This window comes from Eriocheir sinensis, chromosome 21, assembly GCF_024679095.1.
Source record: "Eriocheir sinensis breed Jianghai 21 chromosome 21, ASM2467909v1, whole genome shotgun sequence".
Classification (NCBI taxonomy): Eukaryota; Metazoa; Arthropoda; class Malacostraca; order Decapoda; family Varunidae; genus Eriocheir; species Eriocheir sinensis.
This window is the reverse complement of record NC_066529.1, coordinates 8,460,000-8,475,129: the sequence shown is the minus strand read 5'-3', so window position 1 is coordinate 8,475,129 and position 15,130 is coordinate 8,460,000. Positions and strand designations below refer to the sequence as shown.

Below are 15,130 nucleotides of genomic sequence, written 5' to 3'. Positions count from 1 at the left end.
ATTATTTTTAACCCTTTCAATACGGCGACACCGACGTCGGCATCCTGAAGCGCCCAGTACAATATACGGGACGCTGACGTCGGCGTCCTGATGGCGAAGCCTATGTTGTCGTCTTTATTACATTTAGACATTTAGTTTTTGTTGGTGCTGAGAGAAATTTTGTTGACAAAGGGATTAAGGACTGATTATACAATTATTTCATGATTTGAAGAACTCAGTAGGTTAAAAGAATAAAGTAAGTATGGTGAGTAGAAGTCAGATAACTATATAATGTATATACCACTCTACATATCCTTCCTCATCTCCTCATATATTTTCTGAACTTGTGCAAGTGCGATGGGTGACAGACTTCAGACACCCTGCTCACCAACAGCCAATCAGCGCATCCTTACTTACTCAGCTAAGACCTAGGGATCCAGCTTAATGGAATGGACTACAGTATTAAGAATTATTATAATACTGATAATGATAATAACAATATTAATAGATACCTGAGGCCTTAAGAAGTAAGAAATACTTTTTGTCAAGATAACTTACTTTTGATAAAAGTAGTATGTAGTGCTGTAATAGAATCCAGTTACTTCTTTATTCACAGTCTGAGGGTGGCCAGTCTGAGTGAGGACATTGACTGTGATGGAGAGAACAACAGCATGCTCACAGACTTCCTGAGGGACTTCCAGGAGAAGATGGTTAAGCAGGTTCAAAACAGGTCTCTACAAAATGATGAATGATTTAATGAATCAGTATTACTTTAGCAATTATGGATGCTTGTACATGTGTCTCAGAATTCATAGAAATATGTATAAGCATCACTGTCAGTTGGATTTTAGTAACACCTCTCGGTATGCATGCAAGTATTTGTCTTGATTATTCCTAATGTGCTGGATGTAAAATTTTGAAGTATGATTCCTACAGATTATTTTTCCTCTTCTGTCAGGAATCAAACATTCAGTTATATTTACTATCTGGTAATTCTCATACTCAAAGAAGGTTGCAATTAGTCACTTGAAGATTATTTTGTTTGGTTACCTGTTTATGTTTGTTTCCTGATTTGAAAATTTATTTGATTTTTTTTATGTGTGTGTGTGTGTGTGTGTGTGTGTGTGTACTTAAATCTGCACATGTACATATGCTTGTGTGCGTGTATACTATTACAACAGACCATTTATTTTCTCTAGCAGAAATGAGTGACAAATTTGGTGACCATAAAGGAAAAAAATTTTAGAAGCCTTTGAAATCGAAGTGAGTAACCTTTACTTAGATGAAGTCTGGTGATTGTGATGCAAATCTATGTACTTTAAACTTCAGTCAGTAACTGAAGCACTGAATTAAATGCAACCATTTTTATTGCACCTAGATGATATTGAACTTTGAAATACAGTTCATCCAAGTCTAACGCGGATTTATGAGTCCCCACCACCACCGCATTAGAAAAATTTCACATTACAGGGACTAGTGAACCTTTGTTTTCTTTCTCCCCTTACCCAAAGTCCTTTCTTTCCCCCCTTACCCCTAAATACCCTTGTGTAGGGAAATAAAAGAAATAGAAATACACACTGGTGGCATTTATGAAGTTGAAAAAACACAAAGTAAGCATTGTGGAAGTTGAAATAAAAATATTTGTCTTAAGAGAGGAGAAATGCATGCACACGAAGCCTGAGAGAGTTGTGGAGGGGAGAAACTGGATTAAAAACCTTCGAAGTTCAGTGAACTCACAGCCCCTCTCACATCCTCATCAATGTTCTCCATCACCTCCTCCTCTTGCTGCTGTAGGATGTCTTCCTTTTGATGTGAAGCTGCTGCTTGCCTGGTAAAGTAGCAGGTGATTAGTGCCTGTCTGCCTTGGTTAAGTTTGTCTGAATGCATACAATTGTAGATTGTTACTGCTTCTACCAGCTGCCTCATCACATCAGTTCCTCATTGGGAAGGGTCTGCATCTGTGATTGACTCCTTCATGCACTTCATGTGACTCAGGATATGACTGAAGTGTGTTGTGGGTTAATCAGGTCTTGTCCTCCTCTCCTCCTCCTGATGTTCTTGTTCTTCTTCCTCCCTGTGTCACTGATTGACTTGTTCCAAAATGGTGTTAACAGAAATATTGTCTGTGGCTTCAGCAACCTCAATCACCTCCTCCACTGCCACGTCACTACATCCAGGCAGGGCTCGGGCAGCAATAGAAGCGGCCAGGTGAATCTTGTAGACACGGTCCTCCCGTTCCTTATATAAATCAGGTGCAAGACGCCTCCATGAGTGGTTGATTGTGTCAATGCTTACTTCATCTCAAGCAGCCAGGAGTTTGTTTACTGTGTGCCTGATGTTGTGCAACCTCCAAAACCTGGCAACAGACACAACTGCCTCGGAAACTACTTCAGGCTGGGCAGGGTTGATGGAGGTGGTGGTAGTGGGGGGTGAGGTGGCGGTGACAGCTATATCGTCTCCTTCACTCTCCTCTGAGATGCCACCCTTCTCCTCCAAACATTTCACCTCTTCCTCTGTATCTAGCCTGCAGAAGTTGTTGATAACAGCAGCACTGGTAAAACATTTTGATATAGCAAATTACCTCTTGGTCCAGTGGCTGTAGGAGTGAGGTGGTGTTTAGGGAGAGAAATTCCATCTTAACACACTTGTGCCTCCCAGTGAGGAACTGAGGGTGTGATGGTGCGTTGTCTAGGAGCAGCAGCACTTTGAAGGTGAGGCCGAGTCTCCTGCAATGACGCTGAGCATCAAGTATGAAGCAGGTGTCAAACTAGTCGATTACAATATGACTGGTCATCCAAGCCTCCAGTGCCATCCACCAGTAAACACCAGTGCTGTCCATGTCTTTCACGTGGTGGAAAGCTTGCAATTTGGCTGCCTGGTGGACCAACAGGGGCTTCATCTTGCAGGTTCCATCAAGATTGCAGCAGAATAACGCCGTGAACCTGCTCTTGTCTTGCTTCCTGCCTCTTACCTGTGCCATCACCCTGGATACATAGGTTGATTTAGGCATCAATATTCATTGTATGCCTGTCTCATCCATGTTGAAAATTTGCTCAGGAGTGAGATTACCCTCCTCAACAGCCTCCCTAAATATGTCAGGGTATTTCTCAGCCTCCACTTCATCGGCAGTTGCCTGTTTCCCTGTGAACCTGATGTTCTTAAATTGCTTCCTCCTTTCAAAAGATGACAGCCAGCCAATTGATGTAGTGAATTTCATCTGTCAGGTTGAAGGGTACTTCTCAGATGTGACTTTGAAGAATTTCATTGCCTGCTGCCGAATTGCCATGGTTGACAAAGCTACTTTATTCCTCTCTTTTCTCCGGATATATTCTTCTAGCAACTGTTCCATAACAATGAAAGCCTTGGTAGTGATCAGTGACCACGTTTCCACCTTGGAGGAACCAAATGCCTTGAGACAAGCAAGGATTTCTTTACGCTGGGAGTAGATAGTGCATATTGTAGACTTGTTCAGGGATTAGGCAAATGCAGACTTCTTATCTCCTGCTATGATCCTCTTTATCACAACTCTCTTCTGTAGCAGAGCCAAATGGAATCTCTTATTCGTGGGCTTAACTCCACTGGGCCCAGGTAGAGGGGAGTCACCCGTGGTGGAGAGCGGTCACAGAAAATAGCTTGGGGTGCCACACAAGAGTTGGGGTTCTGATTGGTTATTGGCTGAGGGAGTAAGACTTCAAATGTGATTGGTGTTCAGCCTGATGATGTTGCATTACCAGAGATCTCAAACATAAGTTAGCTGTGCACTGCATGCCCAGTTCCAGAAATTCTCGTTACAAATTTTTTTCTGCGATCGTTAGAATTCTCTTGCGTGAGTTAATACCACGTTAGATGAACTTCGTGATACAATAAACTGCGTAAGACGAGGATACGCTGTACAGCAATAGTTTCCATAACATCTATGAAATTTGATAATGAATTCTAAAGCATCATCTAAGTTTGTGGAAGTCATGTCACACCTTCATTATAGTTGCAGCACACGAGTCTGAGGTGTGTATTGTCATGCTCTGGCAACATGCTGTCACACAGCATGCCCGAATTTGTGGATGTATATGCTAGCCTATACATAGGGAACAGCTGTCAGTATCAATACTGTGTAGGCAGCAATGATTAATACCATCAGTTATAGTTGCTTTTGAGTTGCAGATTATCAATACTGATGCCGACAGCAGTTTTATTCATTTATAAGGTTGCCGATTATAATTGTTAATAGCACTGGCGCTGCCCTCTGCCAAGAATAGTAGACGACTTTAATAATACATAATACTTATTATTAATTATTACTATTATTAATTATTATTATTATTATTATTATTATTATTATTATTATTATTATTATTATTACCATCATCATCATCATGTATTGTTAAAGCCTTCTAGTTCTCAGTTGAAGGCAGTGCCAGGACTGTTTAGTTATTATAATCAGCGACCATATAGATTAACAAAACAGGTGTCCGTGACAGTATTAATAAATTGAAACTCAAAATTGACTTTGATTGATGGTATTCATCATTGTTATGTACATAGTATTGATACTGACAGCTATTCATGTGTAGGCTATCATAAAGTGTTCATGAATTCAGAGAAGTTGTGTGACATCCGACATGATAATACACACCTTAGACTGGTGCGCCATGACTTAAGTTCATTCTCTATTTTTCTTACATTAACAAATGTAATATTATAAGTGAAGCTTATATCTAACTACATAATCAGAAATATGAAAAAGTGAAAGATTCAAGGTCTATCCTAAATGGTGTTACAGTCAAGACTAAGATAAAGTAACTTGATTGTTTTTTGTTGCCAGATGATAGTTGTTCGTTAAATTGGTTGGGTTTTGCAATGTGCTGTGCCTTATCTCTTAAAAACAGATCAAGTAAAATTATAAATTATGACTCATAATTCCATGAAACTTAAATATTGTTTAACACAAATGATCAAGAGCAACCCAAAATTTGTATACTGATCTTATTTAATCGTTTACTCTCAGCAAAAGTAAAGAATAATGTGGTCCATTGTCCATCACAATTGCTGCTTAGTAAGCAAGGTATGTATCGTAATATACTGCTGAAATACCATAATAGAGTACCCAAACAGTTTCAAGTTCTTGAGGATAAAGTATAATATTCAGTTTGAATCCTTTAGTAATTTTTTTACCACTCAGTATGCTAATTGTTACAAGCATTACAGTTATTATATTGATGAACTGACAAGATTCCTAGTACTGTGTTGTAAACTGAGAAGACTTGGCTCTATGTTGTCATTATCTTCCAAAATCTACAGTAGGATCTTGCAAATAATGTCTAATTGGTGCCTGAAAGATGCCAATATTGGTGAAAATACTATTTACAAGATATTGAAATACATAAAAAGGTTTGATTTTAGTGCCACCCCGGAACTCTCACCCACTTTTCATTTGAAGCCCTCCTATCACTACATTTCTTTTAGCCGAGATGATAAGAATCCTAGACGAGTCAACATGAGAAATATTCAATTCACTTTAAAGGAATTACTGGGATGTATGGTGTGATGGTTCTTTAGAGGCATACACTTGGAGAATTCTGCAGTGTACCACTTGCCCCATTCACATGCTGGCCCCTCATGCCTGCCTCACCCACTTCTATCAGCACATCATCAAATCTGTCAAAGCCTACCCTCACAATTATTGGTAGGCAAAACTACCACACAACAGTACACACACTATTTCAAACCACAGAGCACAAGAATTTCTGAGCTAGTGAGTGACCTGGCTGTGACCAAATATAAAGAGATAATAATGCATACAGCAAGTGTTGTCTGTGATTGCCAACCCACATAAACACAGCATTGCAGTAATGGTCATTATCATAAAATAATGTTCAGGAGTTCTCACATTCTGTGGATTTAAGTGATGTGCATACTTTTTTCTGATATTTTTGTATCTATAGCCAAAGGTGTAAAGTTGTATGGGTTAGCTTGGACCAGTTTGATGATGTGCTGATAATGTGCTGACGAAAGTAGGTGAAGCAGGTGAGAGGAGCTAGGATGGGGACTAGGCTATCGATTGGTATGCTGCAGTAACTTTTATGTGCAAGTCTCAGAACAATTATCACACCAAACACCTCATTAACTTCTTTAAGGTGATTTCTATACTAACTCGTGTTGATCAAATAACCATTCCTATCACTGCAGTAAAAGAAGTGGTGATGGAGTGGTTCAACCGGGAAAAAATGAGTGGAAGTCCCGGGGTGACAGCACCAATAAAAATAACCCTGTACGCATGTATCCTTGGCCTCGGCCAAGGTGCATCTGATGACTATGTCATCAAGATGGCGCCAAACAAATGCTATCTAAGATGCTTTCAGAAGCTGCCTTCCAGCCAAAAATCTATTATTTGAAAGACTTCAAATATATTGTTGTGGAATTTTTTTTTATCTATTTTAAGTTGCCATTACTGTAAAAAAAAGTTATTTTGCAAATAGTTACTAGAGATCCTACTGTATGTGAAAATCTATTGATGGAGACTAAGTGATTGTGATGTAAATTATTATGTAATTTTTTTTACAACCATTGAAAGCTATTTGTGGAGGTGTTTAACCTTGGCCTAAATATGTATAAATTATATTGACTTTTGTGGTGTCTTGTGTCACTCATATTTTGCCCTTTATTTAGCAAACAGTGAATTCTGTCATACTATTAGCAAAAATGTAATCACAAATTTTGAAAACAAAAGGTTAGCTTATAAACAAAGATAATTACTGGATAGTTTCAAATATTCAGCATTTGAGTAACTAATCCTCCTAGATATGCAGCTCCTACTCCATGTTTTGAGGAAGAACAGCTGCAAGTAACCAATACATTATCTTTCCTAAAATCTGCATGCTTACTCATAGCCAGTGGTGGACAAGCCCTTCAGGCATTTGGACAATACCCACTGGGCAGGTGCATTCACTTGCTAATATGCTGGTATGAGGGCTGACTGTAACTACAGGCTAGTCTTGCAATTCCTGCCCAGTAAAGACACCACTTTATATAGCCATACAATAGGAGAGTTTGGCCAACTTCATCACAGGTGCCATGTTGTTACCAAAAACCGTGCAAAATTGAAACTGATGCTTGTACAATAATGTTTTTTGTGGTCTTTGTACTTCTACGAGACCCTGACCATACCTAGAGCACAAAAACAAACAATAGTATCAGCATCAATTTGAAGTTTGTGTGGCTCTTTTGGTAAAACCATGGTGCCTGTGATCAAGTTAGCCAAACTCTTATACGTATTCCATGGCTCTGCCATTATTAAAAAAACTGTGTTTCACTGTACCAATACGAACCACAGGAACTTGCAGTTATTGTTGTTTATGGCTTATTATTATATGCATAAACTGTAGTTTTAGCCTATCTAATGAGACATTGGTTCTCTATTGCTGCTAAATATAGTGACTTATCCAACTCTAAAGCTTATTGCAACTTCGCTCCCACTACTTGTGAATATCGCTCAGCCTGTTGGTAAATATCTCCTAAAAGCTCCTCCCAATTGTGAGTGATGTAGGCAAGCCTAAGAGGATGTTTGTGAGTTACCATTAGTACTTGGATATATATTGCTCCTGGAATGCTCAATGTTGTGACATTCACAGCAGACTGTGAAATTAACGATCTCCACGCAGTTTCCAATCAAAAAGGTTAACTATAGATTAGAGTTACAATGCCTCATGGCAGTAAGTCTCAAAATTAACTCACCAGTTTTGTCTTATCCCAAATCACCTGTTTCATCTATCATGTTTTTTGGTATTAAGCGCAAAGTGCTATGTGATGAATAGAAATCCACCCAAATTTAATCCACCTTGCCAAAGATTCAAACACAAAATTTCAAATATGATTAAAGCATACTATCACTACGCAACTAGGCTCCCTTTAAAGTATGTGATAAATTACTCAGTTATGTCCTCATCTGACTGCTATTTTGTGTTATTAGATGAGAGCTATCTGACTTTGGGGCATAAAAAGGGATATTTAGTCAGATAGCAGATATGCATTTGAATGTACTCCACTACAGCAGAATCTCTTGACAGATAGATCTGGTCAGAAAGATGCTAGAAACTGAATGGCCTTTCGTGTGTGTGAGGGTGACTGCAAATGATTATAATTACTCTGGACTTGTGTAATTATAGCTGAGTGAAGTCATAGTGTTAGATATAACTTTTCCTTGCTTGCCTAATAGTCTAAGTTATATAATACAGCATAGTTATTTTATATAAAAAAAATCAGTGATATAAATTGCATTTATAGAATTAGACACCATACTCATAGTTATAGCTTTCATGCACTGTGATTCTTATTGATAAATCTTGATGAGAATTTGGTGACTGCTACAAACAGAGGCTTCACCAGAAAACCAGAAAGTATATGGAAATGGATTTTCCATGCCTACACTAATATATAGACCTTGGTATTAACCCTTTCACTACGGCTGGGCCAAAACAGCACCCCGCGCCGTATCCGAGATTGCCGCGTGCGCCAAATTTCAAATGTCGCTATTGAATAAAACATGTTTTCAGCCATAAACTCAACATAATCATCATGTATTATATATGAAAACATGCAGAATTAAATGGTGCACATAAAGAAACAAGTTAATTGATAATTTTGAGATGTAAGCATAAATATAAAGAGATGAAATAACTCGTATACTGGCTAAAGCGAGCCAGGACGCAGTATGCGCGTCCTCGGATATGGTACAGCGCACGTAAGGATGCAGTATACGAGTCCTCGTGTTGAAGGGGTTAAGGATAACCACACCATCAGTGGCAAACAAAAACTAAATACTGAGGCTTTGTATCATTTACATATTCAGTTAATTTTAAGTCTATATAAATCTCATAATGTCCTCCTTTTGTGTTGAATTTAAGAACAGAAAAATCTTAACATTTCCATTTTCTTCCATTCTACCATGTTTTGAAGGTCATTTATACAATACTTTTTACCTATTTTTTGCTTGAACAAAAGCACATTATGACATTTATGGATATAGTTGCATTACTGATTTATTTTCTTCCTGACTTCATCACTAAAATAAAGATTTATGCAGGAACATCTCATTAGAAATACAAAGGCCTGCTGCCATCTCTTTATAAGTTGTTAACATTTTGCAAGTGAATCATTTACTTCTTGCTTTCTATTCTAAAACTAGTACTTATCTACTTGCATATATCTACTTGTGCTGGCCACACCCAGAATTACCTAATGTTATAATTATTTTGATATGATGGTGTTACATGTGAATAATGTGGTTTATTTGATATCAACAATAGTGACATGGGGAAATGTCTGGAGCAATATTTCTAAAACTAGCTCCCCCCCAAAAAAAAGTGTGATTCTGCAAAGAACCAAATTCATGGGGTTGGATGTTAATGCTCCAATATATTTAAAATTATGAAATATGATTCAAAACAGAAACAGGTAAAATATAAAATGCCCTAAGAGTGTAGCAATATTGTCTATTCATACAATACTGAAAGCATATTGAACACATACTCTATCTGAAAATTGAATCTAAGAATTTAATTATGGATGCTGCTAACATTAAGAAAAATAATTGTGCTTGATGCTAAGTCAGTAATTTCAGGATTAAGATGAGTGTTTGGGAATTATTTTAAGAGTCTCTGATGCTAAATTCCACCTTTAGTGCATCATGCATCATATCAATGAGTGGAGTGAGGCAAGGAGGGAGTGTATGAATAGAGAAAGATGGAAACTCTTCTGCCGTGGCCATCCCCTGGTGGGAGCTCCTAGGAGCAGTTGTTGATGAGATAATGATCTAAATTTTAATCTCATAATATAAAACGATAAGAGTACCTGATAATACAACTATCTATTCCTTTTGGGAAAGTAAAGGTTCTGTATTGCAAGGACAATGTACCAAGCTACTTTCGTTGGAAAGGCACAATTATCATTTTCTTTTGCAAGACTTGTGTCAGAACTTGCTTTAACCTGGAAATTGATATGATGTGATGTGAAGGATGATGGACAAGGGTAATGTCCCTTTCCTCCAGGAAAAGTGGTAATGATCTCTTATATAAAAAAAAAAGTGCCACCTAAGTGTTATTACAAAATAGGTTTATAAGAGTTATACATATTACAGTATCTCAGCCTGACGGAAAATTATTAAAACCTTGAAAAATGGTATTAGTATAATAATGCTGACTACGATCTAGAAAATACAATTATACAAGTGTTCCCTGGAGGAACACTTTGAGCCTGATGCTTTCTTCACTATTTATCTCTGAATGTCTGGAACATATAATTAACATTTGATAAATGTAGCTGCTTGTGCCTTCCGAGTTACCTATTTTCATAACGTTAATTTGTTGAAAGTTTTACACTTGTGAACCGGCTGTAAATTTCTAATTTCTGGTTTTAAAAGAACTAATGTACTGTGAGTAATGTTTAATGTGATTTGGTCTCACTTTTCATTTATATTTTCTTTCCCACTCCACTTTATACATTAGGGTATGCTACAACGACCTTAATTTATCCAGAATGTCATTTGTAAGAGCACTTTTTCTACCATACATTAAAATGTGTACTTAAGGGTAATCAATTCCAGCCCCACAGCCAAGACCTAAGTTGCCTCATAACAGAGTAAAAATGATTATTAATGTGCCCATCTCATTTCCTACCTTATGAACTATTTTGTTGTCATTTATGCTTTTTACCAACCTTGAAACCTTTTTGAAATTCATAGTAGACAGTGTAGAGATGAAAACGACTATCAAAGAAGCTATTAATGTACAAATCAGTGAGGCCGTGGGCGGTGATGTAGTCAAAGCGTCTGGCGGCAGCCCAAACCATTCTTTGGCTCACCACATCTAAATTCCAAAATAAGTGTTCACTCTCATACAGGAAGATTTTGACCCTACTCAACCTTCCTTATACACACTAAGACAGGTGAATGTAGGGATTAGGGGATATCAGCTCCCCTTGCTCCTTTTTTTAATTTTCACATTTCGTCACTTTGGGCTTCTCCGCTGCTTGGGTTTGCAATCTCATTTCAATACTATTTTCATAATTATTTTCATCCTTTTGTTGTTTCTACAGTTTTCTAAAATGTTTGAAGGTTAGGAAAGACATATATGACAAGTATTTTACCATCATGTGTGCCAAAGTGTGCAATGAGAGGCTAGCTGGAACTCATTTGGGACAGGGAGGGGGCTTAGAAGCCTAGAAAGGGGGCCTCATGAATGTGGGGAGGGACAAGCAGGGAAAGAGGAGAATAAGCTGCTAAGCTTAGAAATTCTCCATTGATTTAGCTAAACCATGCTCAACACTTAGATCATCCAAAATATATCTTCTACTTTCTGACTCGGAAATTATTTTCTTAACCCTTTCATGCACCACGATGCGATTCACGTCAAAACGGAATTGTCTACATCATGACTCGAATTGCGTCAAAAACTTTAAAAAATTCACCAAAATAAAGTATCTTTCAGAATTGTGGCAAATGTTTTTGTGTCATAGATCCAAGCTAGACCTATAAAATAAACTAATTGTCAACTCTTTCGTGCCATTGGCTTTGAAGTGATAATTGCCCGTGGTTTAGTTGCCTGTGAGCGTGACTCGTCCCTTTAAATTTTTTTTTTCAGAGTCAGTAAACTTCGTTATTTATTTCCATTTCTTGATCATTTTTCTCCTTCATAAGGCAGAAAACAAATGATATATAATAATGCCAGGAAAAAAGAATACTCGTGGGTGAAATCGATAACATAAAAATTTTCGCCGCACGGTCAGGCCATTCCGTGAGGCCCCCTAGGGAGCCCCAGACAGTTGTCGCAGTGGAAAGAGAAACTTATTAAACTTTTGGTGCGTGAAAGGGTTAATTTCTACGATAACTTTCTCACTTCATTTTGCTGACTCATGGCTAAAATTATACTGCACAATAAGAGGTAAAATTAAGTTTTCACTGCTAACTAAAGGTGAATATATGCATACACGTAACTGCATCACTAAACCTCAGAAACATATGAAAAACACGACGCCAACACTCCATGGACTAAAGGAGTCCTGCAACAGATATTCCTTCACGTTCATTGCAGCATCTTGATTTCATTAAAAAAAGATGTTCAATATAGCATAATCTGTAGCAATGTTTGTTCATCGTAGCATACCCTACAGTATATCATACTTACATTTTTACATCTCAATCACAGGATACGTATTGCAGAAACACAAGATATATTATCAAGTATTTATACATGGGAAAAAGAAATTTAGCCAAAAATGCAGGAAGTGGTGAGGTTGTGATAATGGAAATTATTTACAAAGCATATCAGCGAGCAGTATCTGCTGTTTTGGATGCTCATTATTTCTAAAATTGTTTTTATAAAAAGTGGCTGAAAACACACACACACACACACACACGCACACACACACACACACACGCACGCACGCACGCACGCACACACACACACACACACACACACACACACACACACACACACACGCACGCACGCACGCACGCACGCACGCACACACGCACACACACACACGGAAGCAACTATCAAGGATACCTCGGTGATGAATGACAACACTGAAAAAAGCTTGACGATGGAATGCCTGAGTGTGCCAACAACAAGCATTATATGAACCACAAATTCATGGGCCAGTATCAACTTTAATTACAGTGATAAAGAAGAGAGAAGGATACTGATGAAACTTGAGATTTGAGCAGTAACATAGTAGTGCTGTAGCACATATACTGCTAATAAAGAAAATAGCCACCATGGAGGCAGTTTACTGTTTCTTTCCCTCATGACTTTACTGAGCGCTCCAAAATAATGAAAATCTGTCTTTAGAAGTTGTAAACCTGTAATCTGAACTGCTTTGTGAAAACAAGAAACCTGCAGCATGAATAACTTAACACTAGATGATCTAGTATTAATTCATACTTTAATTACTATTATCATTAATATTATTATTATTATTACTATTATTATTCTCTTTGTGATTGTAATAATTGTCATTGTTGTTCTATTCTCTCATTATTTTATGATAGTTATTTAACTTGGTGATTATTACTATAATATAAAATTTATCAATTGTGTATTTAGAGTGGTACAGTTTACAGAAAATGTTTTACTCTAATTTAAAATGTGTATTCACAAAAATAACTAGACAAAAAGTATTGTAAAAGCTCGATTTAGCAGAATACTATTTATCGGAAAACTTGATTTTGTGGAAAATTTTCATTAAACCATAGCTGTGCAATTAAGTGGAAAATTTTGCTGAATCAAGAGAGCTTCTGCTAACCACTGCCACCGGGCTCCAGTTGTAGCATCAGTCTGTTATTTTTTGGTTCTAGACCTCCTGCATGCTCCACTGTTTTCATTGCTTTTTTGTGTGTTGTACACATAAGTTCCATACCTTTACTACTACTACTACTAATTACTACTACTATTACCACCACTATACTACTACTACTATTACTACTACTACAACTATGAAACATGTTACTCTATGACCTTTATTTCCAATAAAAACAACATACAAGAACAGGGGGGGGGCACAGGGCAGTGTTAACCCTTTCCATCCGTGACTCAGACGTTGGCATCACAGTATGGAATGGGTCGAGAGGAAATGGAAGAGGATTAATCCTTTTCTAAACCTCTCAATCCTCCTCTAAATTCCTCTTAATCCTCTTCCATTTTCTCTTCAGAGGTTTAGAAGAGGATTAAGAGGTTTAGAAGAGGACTAACTTTCCATACGGTGACGCTGTCGGACGCCCGTCGGACGCCGACATCGGCGTCGCCGGAGTGAAGGGGTTAAGAGGGATGTGGTGGTCAAAAATGCATTCTTTTGATTTGGTGTAAAATTCAATTTTGTGAACTGGTGCTTGGCCTAAATCGAGCTTCTACAGTTTGCATATATATATATATATATATATATATCTATATATATATATATATATATATATATATATATATATATATATATATATATATATATATATATATATATATAATTAAACGTTAAGTTTCCTCTCAGTGGCAAGTGTATGTTTCATGTTTTAATGATAAAAAGTGAGAAACTCCAGTGCCCTATAGCCTTTAGTTTATACGAAGTAAAACACACACACACACACGCACGCACACACACACACACACACACACACACACACACACACACACACACACACACACACACACTAGTGCCAGTATCATTACCATTTTAAGAAAACAATTTCTGAATAGTTTTATAGTACAGTTTTTCAAAATTTTATATTGTTTGTATAGTTTGTAATAACTTTGTTGCCATAAGCATATTTATACAACCTTAAAATGTATATAATATTTTAAAAATCAAATTTTACTTTATTATTTTTGACAGTCTTAGCAGTGTTTTATCATCAAACTTAATAGGTATCTTAATTAAGAGGTATGTGTTAAGATCAACTTAATGTTCTGCTTTACAAAGTGTAGCAGCTCAACCTTAATGAATCAGCCAGGTATAATTGTATATGGTAGAACAGAAAGAAAAAAATCACTCATATTGAATAATATGCCTTATTTCCACCTCACTGAATTCATATCCAATATGAAATTAGCAAAGTGACCTTATCTGTTTTTTTAAGCATCTCAATGCCTTCAATCCCTTCTTACTGTTGTAATTCCACTGCTATTCTCACATGTTCCTACAGGGAGAGAGCATTACTATACATTCACTAATTGAACAGTTGCTCTTAGAAAACTAATACTGTATGCTGTGCTCAATGGTGTTTTTGCTTCATCTCACTGGGCTGAGTTCCATCAAACACCAAAGATATACTATAGTAAGTAGGCAAATAATTATATTATATAGTTTTAGGCTGTGGTGAACACTTACAGAAACACACAAAAAACTTGTAAAATAGCTTAGCCTATTTTCTGTACATTTCCTTTCTATGTAATGGTTGTTTTAATTATGAAATGGTGTCATGTATAGCTTCTTTAAACTCATTCTGTATTACAATTTCTACTTGAAACTCATGCTATTTTTGATGTCTTATCATTTATGTAGGCATGTTATTGTACATGTGGAAAAAATATATACGAAACAGTATTTCCTATGTTAATTGTTTTAGTTACCTGTATTATTTGTTATATATTTAACTTTTGAAACTGAAATT

General features: G+C 36.9%; 2 protein-coding genes across 6 annotated transcripts in view; one reads left to right on the top strand and one right to left on the bottom strand.

The window, feature by feature from the left end:
• Nucleotides 1–15,070, top strand: part of LOC127001615 (arf-GAP with coiled-coil, ANK repeat and PH domain-containing protein 2-like) — a 54,018-nt gene extending 38,948 nt beyond the window's left edge. For all 5 annotated transcript variants that reach the window (XM_050866437.1, XM_050866434.1, XM_050866433.1 and 2 more), the window contains one exon: nucleotides 596–15,070. In XM_050866437.1, coding sequence (XP_050722394.1) covers nucleotides 596–731 — 136 coding nt within the window. In that variant the 3' untranslated portion in view covers nucleotides 732–15,070. The remainder of the gene's footprint in view (nucleotides 1–595) is intronic.
• LOC127001438 (opsin, ultraviolet-sensitive-like) overlaps nucleotides 567–15,130 on the bottom strand; it is a 29,694-nt gene continuing 15,130 nt past the window's right edge. Inside the window, exon 12 of the mRNA XM_050865966.1 lies at nucleotides 567–713. The gene's annotated coding sequence lies outside the window, so the exon portion shown is untranslated. The remainder of the gene's footprint in view (nucleotides 714–15,130) is intronic.